Source organism: Dipodomys merriami, unplaced genomic scaffold (assembly GCF_024711535.1).
Source record: "Dipodomys merriami isolate MVZ:Mamm:240054 unplaced genomic scaffold, mDipMer1.0.p SCAF_7, whole genome shotgun sequence".
Taxonomy (NCBI): domain Eukaryota; kingdom Metazoa; phylum Chordata; class Mammalia; order Rodentia; family Heteromyidae; genus Dipodomys; species Dipodomys merriami.
In genome coordinates, this window is record NW_027206290.1 from 66044076 (window position 1) to 66061788 (window position 17713).

Consider the following 17713-nt stretch of genomic DNA (forward strand, 5'->3'; position numbering starts at 1 on the left):
TTGGGTTGAAATGAGGAAAAACTAGGGGTGAGAGAAAGCTACAGATCAATACTATTCACTCTGGTCTTACTAATAGCAATGTTTTACTATTGTTATTGTTTTATTATTGTTGTCATTAATTACAGTTGTTCAGACTGTTTTTAATGACTTTATTATCTTCTCAGTGGGCCAATTTTGAAAAGTTGTGATTATCAAAATCAGAGTTTATTTCCAAGTAACTATACAGATAGCAAAAAAAAAAAAAAAAAAAAAAGGTAATATTCTAGGAATTTTTGGTAAAGGTCAACTTTGAACTTTGAGGTCTATCTGTGCTAGTAGTGGGACTTGAACTCAGGTCTCAGACCCTTGCATTTTTGTTCTCTGGCTACTAGTTGAGCCACACCAGCACCTCCTGAGGTCTATCACTGAGTAATGCCTTTTAGATCTGCATGTCATTGTGATTCATCAGCTTTGTGAATGGTAGAACTGTCAAGGTGTTGACTTACCTTTCTATCTTTAATAGGAAGTTGTTCTTTGGATCATAGGATATTAGCATTGCCTTTGACATTTTCAAAACTTACTTTCCTGATGCTTCAACATTCTTATACCGCATCATCACCCCACTCCACGTAACAAGTGCCCCAGGGTGATAAGGTTGGTTCCTTCAAACTTGCCCTTCTTATTCTTCTCTGACTCTGGCATAGCAATACACCGATGACCCCCACCTAAGACTCCTTTGTGTACTCTACCTTGACCCCCAATAAAACTGGCCCTTGGCTTTCTCAGTCTCTTAGCTCCTCCTGTTAGGCTTCCTGTGTGGTAGGCCAAGCCTCCCTCTAGGACCTGTGTCTAAGCCCTTTAGTCTCCTCAGCCTCCTCCCTTAGAATGTTGGAATCATCTTTAAAGACTCACAGAGGGAGGTGCATTTACAACGCAGGTACTTGCCAAGGTTCTCAGGCTGTGGTTTCCATCACTATCCAACCTTGTGAAGACCACACCTTCCTGCCTTTAGTAAACTACACTTGCTGAAAACCTGTGCCAGAGATCACTACAGAGCATCTCAGGAAGGCAGTGAACGAATGGAAAGATCATGACAGATGGAAGTGGCCTTTTGATTCAAAGTTGTTGAATCTAAAGAGTGATTGTCACCAGGTTTCAGAGGAGCTAGTATTTTAGAGTCTGAATTATGGCAGATATACCATGACTTCAGTTTGTGAAATTTTAATCAAGAAAATCTATTTTCAGGGGGCAGGGGTACACAGTTCAATGGCAGAATATTTTCCTACTATGCCAAGGAACTGGGTTTAATCCTCACCACTACATACACAGAATTATTTTCGAAATCCAGGACACAAACATGTCCCCAGAGTAGGAGGACCACATTCCTCTGGCCTCCTCCTCAGGGATGTCTCCAGTTCATTCAGGGCACACAGACTCTAGCAGAAAAAGTGAGACTGCGCAAACAATCAGCTTGTGACAGGAAGTGAGGGGGTGGGATCAAGGGCAAGAACATGAGATCAGCCATTACCCAGGGCTCAGGCCAGAACCAGTGACTCAGAGGAAACGTGCTGACAACACCAGGGTGGTACTCATCTTAGCTTGTTTAATCCAGTCAGATAGTAAACATTTATAAATTTTTTATACAACAAAATAAGTACATGCGAAGTTACAAATATAGAAAATATAAAGTACATGCACATTGCAAAGACCAGTGAAGGCGTTCACTTTGGATTTTTATACAAAACTATTCAGTGCAAGTTGTAAGCCTAAGGGCCACGCAATACGATCCCCACATATTGAGTATTTAGTACCTAACCAAACGATTAATGTGTTTGACATTGCAGATGTTAACTGCTCTAAACAAGACTTCTAAGTCCATCATATGCAATATAGCTTTTATATATATTTTACATAGAATATCCACAACAGGGCAAGCCAATAACATCGCCAAAAGTAACACATATCCACTAAGTGACAACATTGAGTAATTTAGGGAGTAACTTTACTTCGATGACATTAACAGAATTTCCTTTTCTACTTGAAGTGGATTGTATTTCTGTCGAGTGAAACTTAAGGTTTTTATTCTTTACTTTTTGGAAGATTAATTTCCTTGTACTTTGACTCAAATCCAATTGTAGAAATCAAGGATGTGGTGGAATTCTGGTTTTTGACAGCCACAAGGCCGAAGGAAGACACAAGCACTTCCTATTAGCTTTATCACACCGTCTAGAAACACTCTGCCTTCACAATTCTGGCTTTCGTGTTAATATCTGCTTCCATCTAAACATGGTGAAAAGCACCCCAGTTTCCAGAAAATGAATAAAGATTTTCCTTCAGTGTTGAGCAGATGATAATTCCTTTTATTTCTCTTTTTCTTTCTCTTTTGATGCCTTAGTTATCTATCACTTATGTTACTAAGGAAAGGATACCCACTATGGAGACTGTGTCGAGGGGTGCTGTTCTCAGAGGCTTAGAGCCTCATGCTGCAAAGAGTCTACATACCCCATGACAATGTTCTCTGGCTGGAGGGAAGGCAGGGGTTGCATCCGTATTTAGATATTTACCCTCGAATGACAAAAGGCAAAATGCAACCCCCCTCTCCCCCACCCCCAGATCTCCAAGCATGTGCTCCAGCGGGCTGAGCCTGTGGCTGGAGAGCTAAGCATTTGCAGCATTTAAAAAAAATAAATAAACGAGTATCGTACGGCCTCTATCCAAATTTGGCAAAGATGCTGCCAGGTTTTCTTAAAAGGGATGACAAAACAAAAACTTCTCTACATTGTTGCACAATCAGTACTAAGCCCAGGCATTCATGCCCTGGGTCCGGGATGCTAGAGAAGACAGAAGAGCTCAGACATAATTTTTGAGGACTGTTTTGAAGTTGCTAGACCAAAAATACGCCTAGACGAACTAGTGATTATTTGCTGTTCCATTCTTCCTGGCCAAGCATTAGCATGGGGCCAAGAAGGCCTCAACCTACCTTAAGAAACGAGCATCTGGATCTACCCTACACTTCCCAGTGCCTATGGGGGACAAAGAGAGAAGCAAGAATGAGACGCCACCACTAATGGGGTTGCAGGCAGATCCCCCCCTCCCCGACTTTGAGCTTGATAGACTGGGTGCTGCATACAGGAAGAACTCCTCATCCCACTATCAGGAAGATGAGGAAGGAGATGAGGAGGATCACAGGTGGGGAGGAGAAGAACACAGCTGCAGATCTAGGCTCGTAGTAGGAGGCCTGGGCCTCCTTCTGGTACTGGGTGATGCACATCTGCTCTACCATCCGCTCCATGATCTTCACATCGGTCTCGGTGAAGTTCTCTCCTTTGGTGGTGGTGGTCACCGTGTGCTGCTTGACCGTGATGTTGACGCAGTCATGCACGAAGTTGTTCTGGTTGCTGTACTGATCCACAGGCTTGTAGTACACTTGGCTGGGGTAACGGTTCATGTTCTCTCGGTAGTAGCGGTCCTCGTAGTCATTGCCAAAGTGAATAAGGGGCCTGCTCATGGCGCTGCCCAGCATGTAACCCCCCAGGCCACCCACAACCGCCCCAGCTGCCGCTGCTCCAGCCACATGCTTCATATTGGTTTTGGGCTTACTGGGCTTGTTCCACTGATTGTGGGAGCCACCCTGGCCCCAGCCACCACCATGGGGCTGCCCCCAGCCACCACCGTGGGGCTGCCCCCAGCCACCACCGTGAGGCTGCCCCCAGCCACCACCATGAGGCTGCCCCCAGCCAGCGCCACCCTGAGGTGGGTATCGGTTGCCTCCAGGGCTCCCTTGCCCTGGGTATCGACTCCCCCCAGTGTTCCACCCTCCTCCAGGCTTCGTCCGCTTCTTGCAGAGGCCAAGGTCACTCCATGTGGCCACAAAGAGAACCAGCAGCCAGCAACCAAGGTTTGCCATGACTGACCTAGAAAATAAAGGAGAGGCTATCAGCAGGTTACACTGAGATGAAAGCCGTGTGTGTGTGTGTGTGTGTGTGTGTGTGTGTGTGTGTGTGTGTGTGTGTGTGTGTGTGTGTGTGTGTGTGTGTGTGTCTGTGTGTGTGTGAGAGTGAGAGAGAGAGAGAGAGACAGACAGACAGAGACAGAGACAGAGACAGAGACACAGAGTGTATGTATTGGGGCTTGAACTTAGGGGCCTAGGCACTGTCCCTTAACTCTTTTACACAATGCTGGTGCTCTACCATTGGAGCCATAATTCTACTTCTGGATTTTTTTGTGGTTAATTGGAGATAAAGAGTCTTGTGGATTTTTCTGCTTGGACTGGCTTTGAACTGAGATCTGAGTAGCTAGGATTATGGCTCTGAGCTTCTGCTCCTGGCTGAGGCAAAGCCACTTCACGTGTGCTCCAGAGTAAACAGGTGCATGGCCCTGGTCTAGAGCTTCCCCATTATGTACCCTTCACACCCTGCACTACACTTCTGGCAGCACTTGGGAGAAAAGCAAATGGAAAGCAAGGGCGAATACAACACATTCTTTCACTTTGAGCTCAAATTTGACCTTCAGTTTAATTCCAGCTGCCTCCTGGAAACAATAAAAGCGAAAGCCAGCAGTGTGGCTCGGCATCAAATTGGCCACAACTGGCAAACTGCATCTGGTCTTGGAGAAACTATCAACTCCTGGTGGGCTCATCATGCTTGAGTTTCTTTACAACGCTGAGTTTTGGAACCAGGTGACCCAGTGGGAACTCTGGGTGCTGTGTTCCACAGGCAATTTTAAGGGACACTGGCTTCTGTGGGCTATGGGTCTTCTATACCAAGAGACTCTTACCCACAAATATAGATCTCATTCCAGGAATCTGAGCTATCACTTATATGGGCTGGGGGTAGAGACAAATCCACAGCTGCTGTGTGTATGTACCACTGAGACCCCTTCTCTGCTCCAAGAGTGGCTAAAGGAGGTTACAAGTCTAAATGCCTAGGTAGGAAGCCTCCAGGTAGACTAAGGCAGGAACTGAGTAAGTTTGAAGATAACCTGCCCAGAGTTCTCTCTCCTCTACAAGGATGTAAGGCAGAGAGCAAGCTTCTCTTGTAGGCTAGGTGTGATGGTCAGCAGTTAGGAGGCGAGATAGGAGGGGATCTTGGTTTGAGGCCAGCTTGGCGTACATAGTCCATATCTCAAAAACATAAAATAAGACAAGTCTATTGTTGGTTGCTGTTTTTTTATTTTATTTTTTTGAGCTTGGGCAGTGCCTGGCACAACCAGGCCACAAAAGTTCTCAATTACATGAAGGAATTGATATCCTTTGGACATATGCATGCCAGGAGTCTCCTCAAAGGAATTCTCAATACAATTTTACTAGAAACAAAATATCCGGGATTTTGCAAGTCCCTTGCTGATTTCACCATTCTTTCCATAGACAGACAGAGCTGCTTAAAGTGGGGGTACTTGTGCTGTGTGACAGAAATACAGGCACACAACTTGCTGAACAAATTTCACTTCAGTATTTCATGTCTGATGAGTGACTTATTTTCTTCTGCATTCGATACAAAGCACCCTTTCTTACAGCAAGGCTAGCCTAGTTTAGGAAGCAATAAACGACCCAACTATCCCGGATGACAACTGAGGACGCTTTGTAGAACATACTTTCATCAAAAGATAGTTCCCTATCTGGTTTAAGATCTCCTTTACCCTGGAGGCTGGGTTCCAAGGGCAGAGGTCAAAGGCAGAGAGTGGATTGATGGGATAGTATCTCCTGTCCCCGGGGTCAAAGCCTGCACTCCACAATGTGACCACAATGGCACATGCTGGACACCACAGCTATTCTTGTCTCCAGCACTATTATCTTTGAATTAAACAAAAAAATTAGAAAATGAGATTTCATATCCTGTAGAACTAATGACTAAATGACATGATATACCCAGAAAGAAATTCAAACAAATGAGTTAATGTCCTATTTATGTTTCTGCCAAAATTATTAAAATAGAAAGTGCTGTCTTGTGAGTCAGAAGTAAATCAAATATATATGTAAAAAATCACAAGCCTAATTTAAAGGACTCAGATCCTACCATGTGTGAGTTTTGGAGGCTTCTTTGGGTGAGGGTCAGGAGCAGAGTCTGCGGACCTGCTGACTGGTCCAACTTCTGGTCCCACACCTCCACAGGCCCCAACCCCCCAGTATTCTGGGGATCTTCTTTCCCAGTCAATTTTCCCCATCTTATCATGGGGCCCAGCTCTCAGCCTCCATCCTAAGCACACTCCCAGGGAACCCAACCAGGTCACCTTCTAAAGAGTTTGATGTCAGCATCTCATTGAGGCTAACATACTGGCATTTTTTTTTGGCAGGGGATGGGGGCAGTCCTGGGGCTTGAACTCACAGCCTGGGCATTGTCTCTAAGCTTCTTTTGCTCAAAGCTGGTGCTCTACCATTTGAGCTACAGCTCTATTTCTGGCTTTCTTTTTTTGGTAGTTTATTGGAGATAAGAGTCTTAAGGGATTTCTTGCTCAGGCTGGCTTCAAACTGTGATCCTTAGATCAGATCTCCGTCTCCTGAGTAGCTAAGAATTACAGGCATGAGCCACCATCAGCACCAGCCCAGCCCTTGACGTTATTCTTGAATTTTCCCTCACCACATCCTGTTTGCGCTATCAGAAAATCTTTTCAGGTCTTGACTGCTTCTTTTTGGCCTCTTACCTTTTCCAACACTTCAATCTCAGCTGAAGCCACTATGGCTCTATGGAGGTCCTAATTCAGAGGACAACCTGTGCTTAACGTAGTGTTTTGTGTGGAAGTTACATAGTGGATATGGTGCCCAGACTTCCGGACCAGGCAGCTGTGAAGCCAGAACACAGAATATGCAGCAGATCTGGAGAGGGCCAGAAAAGGAATCTGGCAATGCTGTTGCTAAGCAATATGTAGGATGAGAGGTAAGAGGAACAGTGAGCTTCAGGAGTCTGGATGTGGGGAACAAAGATGCTGGCAGGCCTAGGAGCTGTCCAAGCACAGGCAACAGGGATCAGAGCCCCAGCTTTACCACAGCTGAGTGTTGTGTGAAGCTGGAACATCACAGAGCTCATCAAAACAAGACAATTACAGAAACAGTTGAGAAGAAAAGCAACAATTATGAAAATGATTAAAGACAAGAACTTCATTTAGAGAATCATTCCTAAAGACAAACTTAAAACTTACATGACGCCCAAGAGAATCTTTGTATTTGTAAAAAACATCAGTCATATGTATTTAATATGAAGCCCTCACTTGACGAAGCAGGTCACTAAGATGATTGGTTGATAAAGATGTTGGGAGTAGAGATTGGGTCTCTGAGTTCCAGACTAGTCTTTGACACTGTTTACCCAAAATCCTCCCTGTGAACAGTCAGGAGGTGGCCATGTCTTCTGGCAACATTCAACATATTCCATTTACTTAGAAGACTTTTTAAACTCTTTGCACACAAATATACTTTGCAAAAGTTGTATACAACAATAGTAAACACAACAGACTACCTTTGACTATATCTCATTTAAGACTCTAAGAAGGGAAAAAGGTCCTGCCAATGCCATATGCAGAAAAAAGCAGCAGGGGCTGGGAAGTGGCTCAGTGGTAGAGTGCTTGCTTGCATGCATGAGGCTCTGGGTTTGATTCCTCAGCACCACATAAACAGAAAAGGCCAGAAGTGGCACTGTGACTCAAGTGGTAGAGCACTAGCCTTGAGTTGAAGAGCTCAGGGATAGTGCCCAGGCCTAGAGTTCAAGTTCCACAACCGACCAAAAAAAAAAAAAAAGAAACAAAGCAGCAGCAGGCACAGGGGATGATGTTATGCTAACCTCTGCAATGAACAAGATCACATGCATAGAAAATATGACAGAATCAACAGAGATAATATGAAGACTGATACTGGAATTCAGCTAATTTGTAGGATGTGAGCTCAAGCCTACAGAAACCAACATAATTTCTCTATACCAGCTATGACTGATAAGAAGAAAAGAGATATTCACAATAGTCACCAAATTGTGATGTACCTAAGGAACTGACTTCACTAAGAAAAAACTTCCGGGAAGTGGCGCCATGGCTCAAGTGGTAGAGCGCTAGCCTTGAGCTGAAGAGCTGAGGAACAGTGCTCTGGCCCAGAGTGCAAGCCTCATGACAAAAAAAAAAAAAAAAGGAAAAACTTCCAGCCAGGTGTTGGTGGTTCACGCCCGTAATCCTAGCTACTCAGGAGGCTGAGATTTGAGGATCGAAGCTCAAAGCCAGTCTAGGTAGAAAGTCTGTGACACTCTTATCTCCAATAAACCACCAGAAAACTGGAAGTGGCGCTGTGGCTCAAGTGGTAGAGTACTAGCCTTGAGCTGAAGAGTTGAGGGACAGCGCCCAAGCCCAGAGTTCAAGCCCCATGACTGAGCAAAAAAAAAAAAAAGAAAAAAGAAAGAACTTCCATGGGAGAAAACATAGAATGTTAAAACAAAGAACACAAAGTGGTCTGAAAAAAAAAAAAGGTATTCCATGGTTTTAATTGGAATGACTTACTCTTATAATATCTATTATCCTGAAATGAACAGATAATTACAACAAAATATCAATTAAAATTCCAGGTAGATTAAAAAAAAGTCTCTGCCTCCTAAAAGCTGGGATTACAAGTGTGTGCCATCAGGACAGATGATTGAAAAATCAGAACTAGACCAATAGACTAAAGAAAACACAACAGTAAGTTCAAAGATAAATACATGCATATTCTCAATAAGGATGAGGTATACAATGAAGTGGGAACTATAAATCAATAAAAATGACAGGACAGACGCTGTCAGAGAAACCAGAGAAAAATAAACATGGATTCTTAACACCACACATAAAAATTGACTCTAGATGGATCAAAGATGTGTGAAAGATAAAAATTTGCTGGATTCCTGTAGCTCATGCCTGTAATCCTAGCTACTCAGGAGGCTGAGATCTGAGGATCATGGTTCAAAGCCAACTTGGGCAGGAAAGTCCATGAGACTTTTAGCTCCAATTAACCTCCAGGAGGTGGAGCTACGGCTCAAAATGGTAGAGTGCTAGATTTGAGCAAAAATGCTCAAGGACAGCACCCACAATTAACAACAGCAACAACAACAACAAAAAAGAGAAAAAAGATTATGGTGTTAGCAAGACCTCATCTTAGATATTAAAATGGATATGGTGGTTCACATCTATCATCTCAGCTATGTGGAAGGCAGAAATAGGAAGACGGAAGTCCAGGCCAACCTGGGCAAATTTGCAATACTCTATTGAAAAAGATACTACCACCACCTAAAACAGAAAGGGACTGGGTGTGGCTCAGTGGTTTAGAAAAATCATCCCCAAGTCTTTTAGAATAAGTAAGATAATTAGGATGCAGTGTTTTGAAATCAACATGTGAAAAAACTGAATTGTTAAATCACCTGTAGTTATTTAGACTTGGGGGGGGGAATATTCATAAACTAGAAACTGAAAATACCTCAAATTTAACCTCAAAATAAATAGTAAGACTCAGATGAGGAAAGCTGTTAAAATTTTGCTGAGATATGAAAAAGAAAGACATTCATTCATGGCTGGGCAAACCAATAGAGAAAGATACCAATTCACCTCCAGGTAATCCATGAAATCTACACAATTTCATCAGAATCCAAGAAAGATTTTCAAGAATATGGTGCAATGATAGTCAAAAGAAAGAGGCTGAAAGTATAGCTCAAAGAGAGCACTTGTACAGGATTATACCAGGCCCTGGGGCTGATCACTTGTACTGAAAGCAAAAACAAAAACAAAACCCCCAAAAAGTGAGGACTGGAGAAATATTTGAGTGGCAAGAAAATTCAGGATGCCCTTGGCCTGCGAGGTATTAGAATACAAAGCTACAACAAGATACTTGAAGTTTAATTGGTTAAATTGAGAGTGGTAATGAGATGTGCATGCGCTCATGAGCGCACAGACAGACAGACAGACAGACACACACACACACACACACACACACACACACACACCTTGAAGAATGTGATGCAAATTTTTGGGAAAAAATTTTTATAGAGTTCTTTTTTTCTTTTTTGTTGGTCATGGGGCTCAAGGCCTGGGCACTGTCCTGAGCTTTTTTGCTCAAGGCTAATACTCTACCATGTAGAATCACAGCACCACTTCTGGTTTTTTGAGTGGTTAATTTGAGATAAGAGTCTCACTCAGAGCCCGGCGTTGGTGGCTCACACCTGTAATCCTAGCTACTCAGGAGGCTGAGATCTGAGGATCACGGTTCAAAGCCAGCCCGGGCAGGAAAGACTATCTCCAATAACCACCAGAAAACCGAAGTGGCGCTGTAGCTCAAGTGGTAGAGCGCTCGCCTTGAGCTGGAGAGCTGAGGGACAGCGCCCAGGCCCAGAGTTCAAGCCCCACGACCAACCAAAAAAAAAAAAAAAAAGTCTCACTCAGGACTTTTCTGCCTGGGCTGGCTTCGAACCATGCTCCTCAGATCTCAGCCTCCTGAGTAGCTAGGATTACAGGCTTGAGCCATTGGTGCCCAGCTTTTTTTTTGTTTTTAATATGAGCATTCTGAACCCATCCCAGACAAAAGTCCCTGATGCATCATCTGAATTATCCAAGTACCTTTTTTTTTAAAACAAACAAACAACCAACCTCCCTAGAATACACTCCAGGCCAGCCTGAGTGTTTATTTGGTGGGATTTCAGAGGCTATAAAAGCTTTCCAGGGGGTGGGAAGGTGGCTCAGTGGTAGAGCACTTGCCTTACATGCATGAGGCCCTGGGTTCGATTCCTCAGCACCACATAAGCAAAAAGAAAAAAGCCGGGAGTGGCGCTGTGGCTCAAGTGGTAGAACGCTAGCCTTGAGCTGAAGAGCTGAGGGACAGCGCCCAGGCCCAGAGTTCAGGCCCCACGACTGGACCAAAAAAAAAAAAAAAAAAAAAAAGCTTTCCAGGAAAGCTTAAACATTTGTAATGCTTTCATAAAGAAGACACACCCTTTTTCCAGGAAGCAATCAATATAACAGCAATAAGTAAAACACAGGAGGACAAAAGGGCTGTCTAAGGAATGGAGATAAAAAATTTTCCAGTTGTGTTGGATAAAGGATAACTTTATAACACTGTCACTATCTTCCATAGATACAAACGTGTTATGAATATTTAATATGCAGCCATTCTCAGCTGAAGAAGCTGCCTTGGAAGAAGAAACAGGATCTGGTAAGGGAGAAGGGAACAGGTAAACTAAAACTTCAGTGCAGCAAAATGTTTCCTTGGGCTTTGTCAGCTGGTGACAGTCATGTGCACTGTCAATTTGCTATCAGGATGTTTAGGCTATACTGTTGTTACTTCATTACATTACTTAAAAAAATACTCAAGTCCTTACACAGCTCAGTATAATTGTATATAGAAAGCTGTGGTCCTTTGCTATCAGAAATCAAGCTGACTTCTGAAGAAACAAAAGTGAAATAGGGATGGGTGCTGGTGGCTCATGCCACCAGTAGCTGTAATTCTAGCTACTCAGGAGGCTGAGATCTGAGGATTGAGATTCAAAGCCAGCCCAGGCAGGAAAGTACTTGAGACTCTTTATTTCCAAATAATCACACAAAAGCTGGAAGTGGAAGCCCTAGGATCAACACACACACAGACACACAGACACACACACACAGACACAGACACACACAGACACACACACACAGACACACACACACACAGACACACACACAGACACACACACACAACACACACACAACACACAACACACACACACACACACACACACACACACGAAAGAAAAAAAGGAAGGAAGAATGCAATTAGGTGTGAATTTCATAATGCCAAATGGCCTTTGGAGCTGGGGCTGGTGATTAGTCATTCCTGCCATCCATTACCTATGAATATTGGTGTCTTTCAATCATCACAAGACCAAAGAAATTCCACAGGGTACTTACAATCTGCTGGGGTTCTCCTAAATGGCACAGGTACCTCCGTGAAGACAAAATGCTTCGATTTGGCTGAAATTGTTCAGTTTTGAAATATTTTCAGGAGTCCTTCAGAACAACAAAAAAGAAAAACTAGAATTGATAAACTTTTTTCTTTTCTTTTGATGTTCATACTAGGGCTTAAACTTAGGGTCTAGATGCTGTCTCTTAGCTTTTTCACTCAAGACTGGCACTCTAGTACTTAAGCTATACTTCAGGCTTCTTGGTGGTTAACTGAAGAGCTTCACTGACTTTCCTGCCTGGGCTGACTTTGAACTTTCATCTTCAGATCTTAGCTTCCTGAGTAGCTAGGATTACAGGCATGAACTACCAGCACCTGGCTTAGAATTGATTTAAAGAAAAAAAAAAAAACCCAAATACACAAATTACTAAACCACTGATAAATCTACTGAGGAAAAATAATGAAGTGTTACTTGAAAAAAGCAAACAAGGCCAGCTAAAAATGTTTTATTATATGAAGTGAACATGGTAACAACCTCTCCCTCTTTCTTTAATATACAGAAACTGAAGGTCTATTTCATTTTAAAGTTGGAACTTGGGTTTCAACTTCAATATCCAAACAACAAAGAAATCCATGAACTATTTTACAAATAACATAATTTAGTAAAAACAATATATATCAACAAAAAGAAAATTCACATTGCATATGATTTCTGCAAAGTACTTCCCATTTGAGATTTCACAATACATTCATGCTGGAGTATGTGGCTTAGTAACCTGTACTTTGACTCATTAGTTTGCCCCAGAGATGATGGGCTCCAAAATCATGAGTTGACCCTTACCTAAGGTTCCCTCCAGTTAATGTGTGTCATTATTTCCTAAGCTGTGTAGCTGATGCTCAGTTGGTTCTAATTTTAGGCCATTCTGCTTGGCGTATGACTTATTTATATATTTTACTTTATTTTAAACCTTGTTTCTTCCATTGCAGGTAAATTTCCAGAAGTGGTGCTTTTTAGGTCACAGCTACCAAATAATAATATATGTTCAGACTGTTCTATAAAAAATTTGTAAGGATTTACATTGCCCCCAACAGGGACAGAAACAGAAGAAAGCTTGCATACCAACAGTTTCACATTGATGGTTCAAGTCAGTCTTTGCCACAGCCCCAGAAGTAGGCATCTTCTACATTTTATGAATGGACAAAAAGAAGATCAGGAGACTTGATCACCTTTCCAAAGTCCCAAAGTTGGTTGATGAACCATTTTATTTTTAATCCCAGCGGGTTGCCAGCTGCCTGGACACCTGAATAAGCCAAATTCAGGCAACCTTCCAGTAGGGGTTGCTGTTACTGTTTGTGCTAATTTAATAGATGTAAGAGCCAAAACCCAAATTTGCTTTAATTTGCATTTTATTCTGAAAGTGACTCATCATTTCACTATTTAGCTCTTGTAATCTTGATTATTTTCTTTTCACACGGGAAGCTTGCATCAATACATCTAATTTAACCCAAATCATACCCTAGCTTTCTGTTTCCTTTCCCTTCCAAGAGCTTTACGGTGAGTATAGATAGGCACCACAGTTTCTTTTCTTTGGTGATTTTTCTTTCTTTTATAAATCTGGAGAGATTCATTCATTTTTTCCAGATACCTGACATCTTAATTCAATTTTCTGTTCCTATTTTTCGGATAATCAGACATACCAAAAGGCCAGCCGTGAGCTGCAAAGTCTGTGAGACTCTCTCTCATTACCCATTTTAAAAAGATAGAAATGAAGGTATGTTGCAAGTGTAAAGTACCAGCCTTTGATGAAAAAGCTAAGGGACAGAGCCTAGACCCTGAGTTCAAGCTCCAGTACTGATACACCAGAAGTGTCTATTTTACCTGCAGGATTTTTTTTGTCTCTGTGTGTGTTTGTTTGCTTTTTTGTTTTGTTTTTAGAAACACTTCAAACATTCAGCACACGGACCACTGCTTATTAGGCTGTGACATGTGAAGTATAACTGAAAAATACAAAGGAGCCATTGCAATTTCAAGGATGGATGTGACACTGATGGATGCAATTATATTCGATCCAGTTAGGAGAAAACAGGAAAATCAAAGGACAGTAAACAGAATGACAACCACCCCAGCCTGGATTATCTATGAAACTGAAAGATGGTTCGGGAAGCTCAGGTAGAGAGAGCGGATTATCTGCGGGCCTACGCCTACACGTGTTCCCCTCCTTTGCAGCCCCTAGGGCATCAGGATGCTGTACCTCCAGAGGGTCAGAAGACAACGTGAAAAGAGAAGCTGTGGGTCCCCGATTTCTCCTGAAACTGGAGGGAAAGCTCGATCCGTGGACCCCTGGAGCTACGCGATCAACCCAGCCACCAAGCCAAGACTACTCCAGCCGCGCGCAAGCGCATGGAGGGCGGGGCCTTCCGAGACCACGCCCAAACAGGCCCGAGGCCCCGCCCCCGCGCTGGCCACCACCCCGGTGAGGTTGCTACAAGGGCGGGGCTGCGGCCTCCCGCGGTGCCGTCGAGGCTCGGGCGACGCAAGCCGTATTCCCCGATCCCCCGTCCCCCGGAGGCTCAGGCGCGCGCTCCTCCTCATTCCCTGGCGTACCCTGGAGGCCTCGGAAAGCGACCCGGCTGGGTCCATGGTGGCCAACAGGCGGGCGGGCGGCCGGGAGCTCCGCGGCTTCCCGGGACTCCTCCGGGGCTCTACTCGCCAAGCGCCCCAGCCGAGTCATTTTCGGGCTTCCTAGGGTGCCCCGGCCGCGGTGATCGTCCCCACGGCCCCGCATCTGTGGCACGCCGGGCCCCGCGACTCGCCCAGGCAGCCTCCCGGCGGGGTGGGTGGAGGGGCGACCAGACTCCTCGGATCCACTAAGGCTTCATCGCCCACCCCATCCTGCATCACAGGGGGCTCTGAGCCCCCAAAGCCGCGCGCTCTGAGGACGGGCGCACCGGGCAGGCCCGAGACGCGCCCGTGGGAAGCCGCGGGCGTCCCCCACCGACCAGGTTCCCCCCTCCCCCGCTGCGCCCCGCCGGGCCCGGCGTCCGGGCGCCTCCGCCCTCACCGGGAGTCCTCACTCCGAGCCCACTTTCGGGGACCCTTCCCCAGCCCTCCGCCAGGATGCTTACCAGTCCCGGAGGGGAGGAGACCCGCTCGCAGGGATGTGCTGTCGGCGACTGGCGCGGCGCCGGCGACGCGCCCGGAGCTGGAGCGGGGCGCGGAGGGAGGCGGCGGCGCACGCGGGCGGAGGGTGGCGGGGACCAATGGCCGCGCGCACCGCGGAGGGCGGGCGGCGGGCGGCGGGCGGGCGGCAGGCCCCGGTTTACCTTAAAGGGAACCGGGCTCCCCAGCCGGGCGAGAATGAGTCACAGCAAAGACGAGTTGAGATTTGTTTAAATATTAGTGTCCGTTGTCACCGCCCCGGCGACCGTGTCACCGCTCCCTGACGTTGCTCAAGGAATATACAAAACATCCTTACTGGGAAACTGGGTCCAGAACCTCAGCTCACCATTGCATAATACAGAACTGGAGCGGGGTGGGGGTGGGGGGCGCAGGAAGGCGCATGCGGCATGAGAACGCACTCTCTGGAATTTTGGTAACCAGAAATTTCTAAAGGGGGTTTCGCTGTCCTAAAATGATCTGTATGTGTGAATTTTTACATCAACCCTGAAAACTGGAGGCCTAGAAAGGGCATTCACCACTACCTTACTTTTCTGTCTTTTATGATATGCCAAAGAGATGGTTTAGTTTATGTTCATTACCAGGAGGGGGAAAAAAAAAAGATGCATTATACTTAACATGCCTAACTGCGAGATCTAAGGCAGTTTATTATGAAAGAGAATGATGTGTTCTCGTTTGTTTTATTTTGTGTCCAGTTAAAAACTATTTGGATTCAATAGAAGTGGGGGAAGGTGGGGGCAGTGTCTAACAGAAGCTTTCTCTCCCTCTTCCCCCCATGAGAACAGATAGGCTGATTTATAAATCCATACAAAGGCCCTTTACCTCTTTAAATCATTTGGAATGGCATTCCATTTTCTCAGCACAGGCCATCTTAAGCCATTAAGTTTATAGATGGGGTTGGTGACCAGGCAGGAAGGCCATTATAAAATTCTTCAGTGGCTTCAGAGGTATCAGTCCATGGTGGCAGGTAGGGAATGGCCAAGCATCTCATACCCTAGCAGACAGGAAGCTGAGTAGGGCCTAGAAGGGTGTTGGCTTCCTCTAGATTCCTGAAGAGAAGTTAGGTAGGGAATTATCTCATTTGAAGGAGAGCAGGGAATGAAGGAATAGGAGTTAAAGTATTAAATTGTTGCCCACATTGGGGCATTTTAGAGCATTATTGAAAGGGGTATGTCTTGGGGGTAAGTGGGGGCATTCTAGTCCCCTCATTGTGGGCGACTAGCTTTCAAAAGAATGTAAGAAAAGAGGTTTATAAACATTCACATACCTGGGGACTGGTAGCTTAGGCCTGTACTCTTAGCCCACTGAGGAGGCTGAGAACTGAGGATCATAGTTTGAAGCTAGCCAGAGACAAATCCAAGGGGCTCTTATCTCCTTCCAATTACCAGCAAATAGGCAGAAGTAGAGGTGTGGCTTAAGTGGTAGAACACCAGCCTTGAGAAAAAAGCCAAAGAAGAGCAACAGGCCCTGAGTTCAAACCCCAGTATATACATAATTAATTAAATTAATTAGATAAATAAAGTTGATGCTATTTGGTTTAGACATTTGAATGTCAGGACTTATTACTGAAATGCTGAGGAGGGGAGGAGCCAGGAGAATGAGACCATTGATAGGAAAGTCTGTGTAGGCAGGAATGTGTGTGATGTTTATGTGAATATAGGTGGTGCTGCACAAGTCTGTAGGAAGAGGAACAAGCGGGAGGTTCGGGATGGAGAGAACTCCATCACAGGGAAAACGCAATGGTGGCCACTTAGAAATGAGCGTTAGGCCTCAATGCCCATGCCTGTGTGACATCCAGTCTTTTAAATGATAAAATGATAGTGCTTTTTTTGCCAATCTTGGGGCTTGAACTCAGGGCCTGGGCACTGTCCTCGAGCCTTCTGTACTCAAGGCCAGTACTCTACCACTTGAGCCACAGCGCCACCTCTGGCTTTTTCTGTGTATGTGGTACTGAGGAATCGAACCTAGGGCTTCATGCATGCTAGTCAAGACTCTACCACTAAGCCACATTCCCAGCCCTTAAGTGATAATGCTTTTAGAGTCTTCTTTCCTCATAGATGGCTCATGGTTATTACTATGCAGCAGCTATCCCACAACTTAGTGATTTGAAATAATCTTTAATATGCCTATGGGTTGTGTTGTCAGGGAGTTGGGCAGACCCAATGGGGACTTGATCCTGCCCCGTGATGGTTGGGGTCTTGGTGGGAAGGAATCAGAATCTGAGAATGACTGGATTGGTAAGGCTTACTGATTTATTTGCATAACTTGTCCTTGGGCTGGGAGGATCATTAGAACACCAAGTATCCTGATCAGGGTACCTGCATGTGGCTTCTCCAAGGGGTTTGGCTTCCTCCTAGTGTGGTGGTCTTCGTGTAGATGAAGTTGAAGAGTGGCTCAGGACTCCAAACATGAATCTTTCAGTAAATAAGGTAGAAGCAGCATTACCACCACCCACCAGCACTTCATCTACTGGATGCTACTGACCAAAGTAGTCACATATCTATGTCCTCCCATTCAAGGGGAGGAGACTTAGTTTCCTCCCCTTCCTCCCTCCCCACCACTCATATCCTACTTGAGACAATGGAGGCCATTTTCTGGACTGGGCAGGAAGTGGGGATTCTGCCGCTGAGTCTTCTGAGATTTGTGGCAACATCAAGCCATCCTTTGAAAGTCATTCTTCTTATCTCCTATGT

General features: G+C 44.9%; 1 protein-coding gene across 2 annotated transcripts; it reads right to left on the bottom strand.

Annotated features, from left to right (window-relative positions):
• Window positions 1-1562: 1562 nt before the first annotated feature.
• Prnp (prion protein (Kanno blood group)) lies at window positions 1563-15347 on the bottom strand. Of its 2 annotated transcripts, none has more exons than XM_070006833.1 (3): window positions 14969-15347; window positions 11851-11949; window positions 1563-3893 (listed from the first exon to the last, which is right to left on the bottom strand). In XM_070006833.1, the coding sequence occupies exon 3, from the start codon at window positions 3884-3886 to the stop codon at window positions 3122-3124; it is 765 nt and encodes a 254-aa protein (XP_069862934.1). In that variant the 5' UTR covers window positions 3887-3893; window positions 11851-11949; window positions 14969-15347; the 3' UTR covers window positions 1563-3121. The 2 variants fall into 2 exon arrangements, with proteins under 2 accessions (XP_069862934.1, XP_069862935.1); XM_070006834.1 differs by lacking the exon at window positions 14969-15347 and adding an exon at window positions 14095-14118.
• Window positions 15348-17713: the final 2366 nt, after the last annotated feature.

What these genes read in the sequence shown, in the direction of transcription:
- Prnp (XM_070006833.1), bottom strand. Translation starts at nt 3,886, where the DNA reads ATGGCAAACCTTGGTTGCTGGCTGCTGGTTCTCTTTGTGGCCACATGG.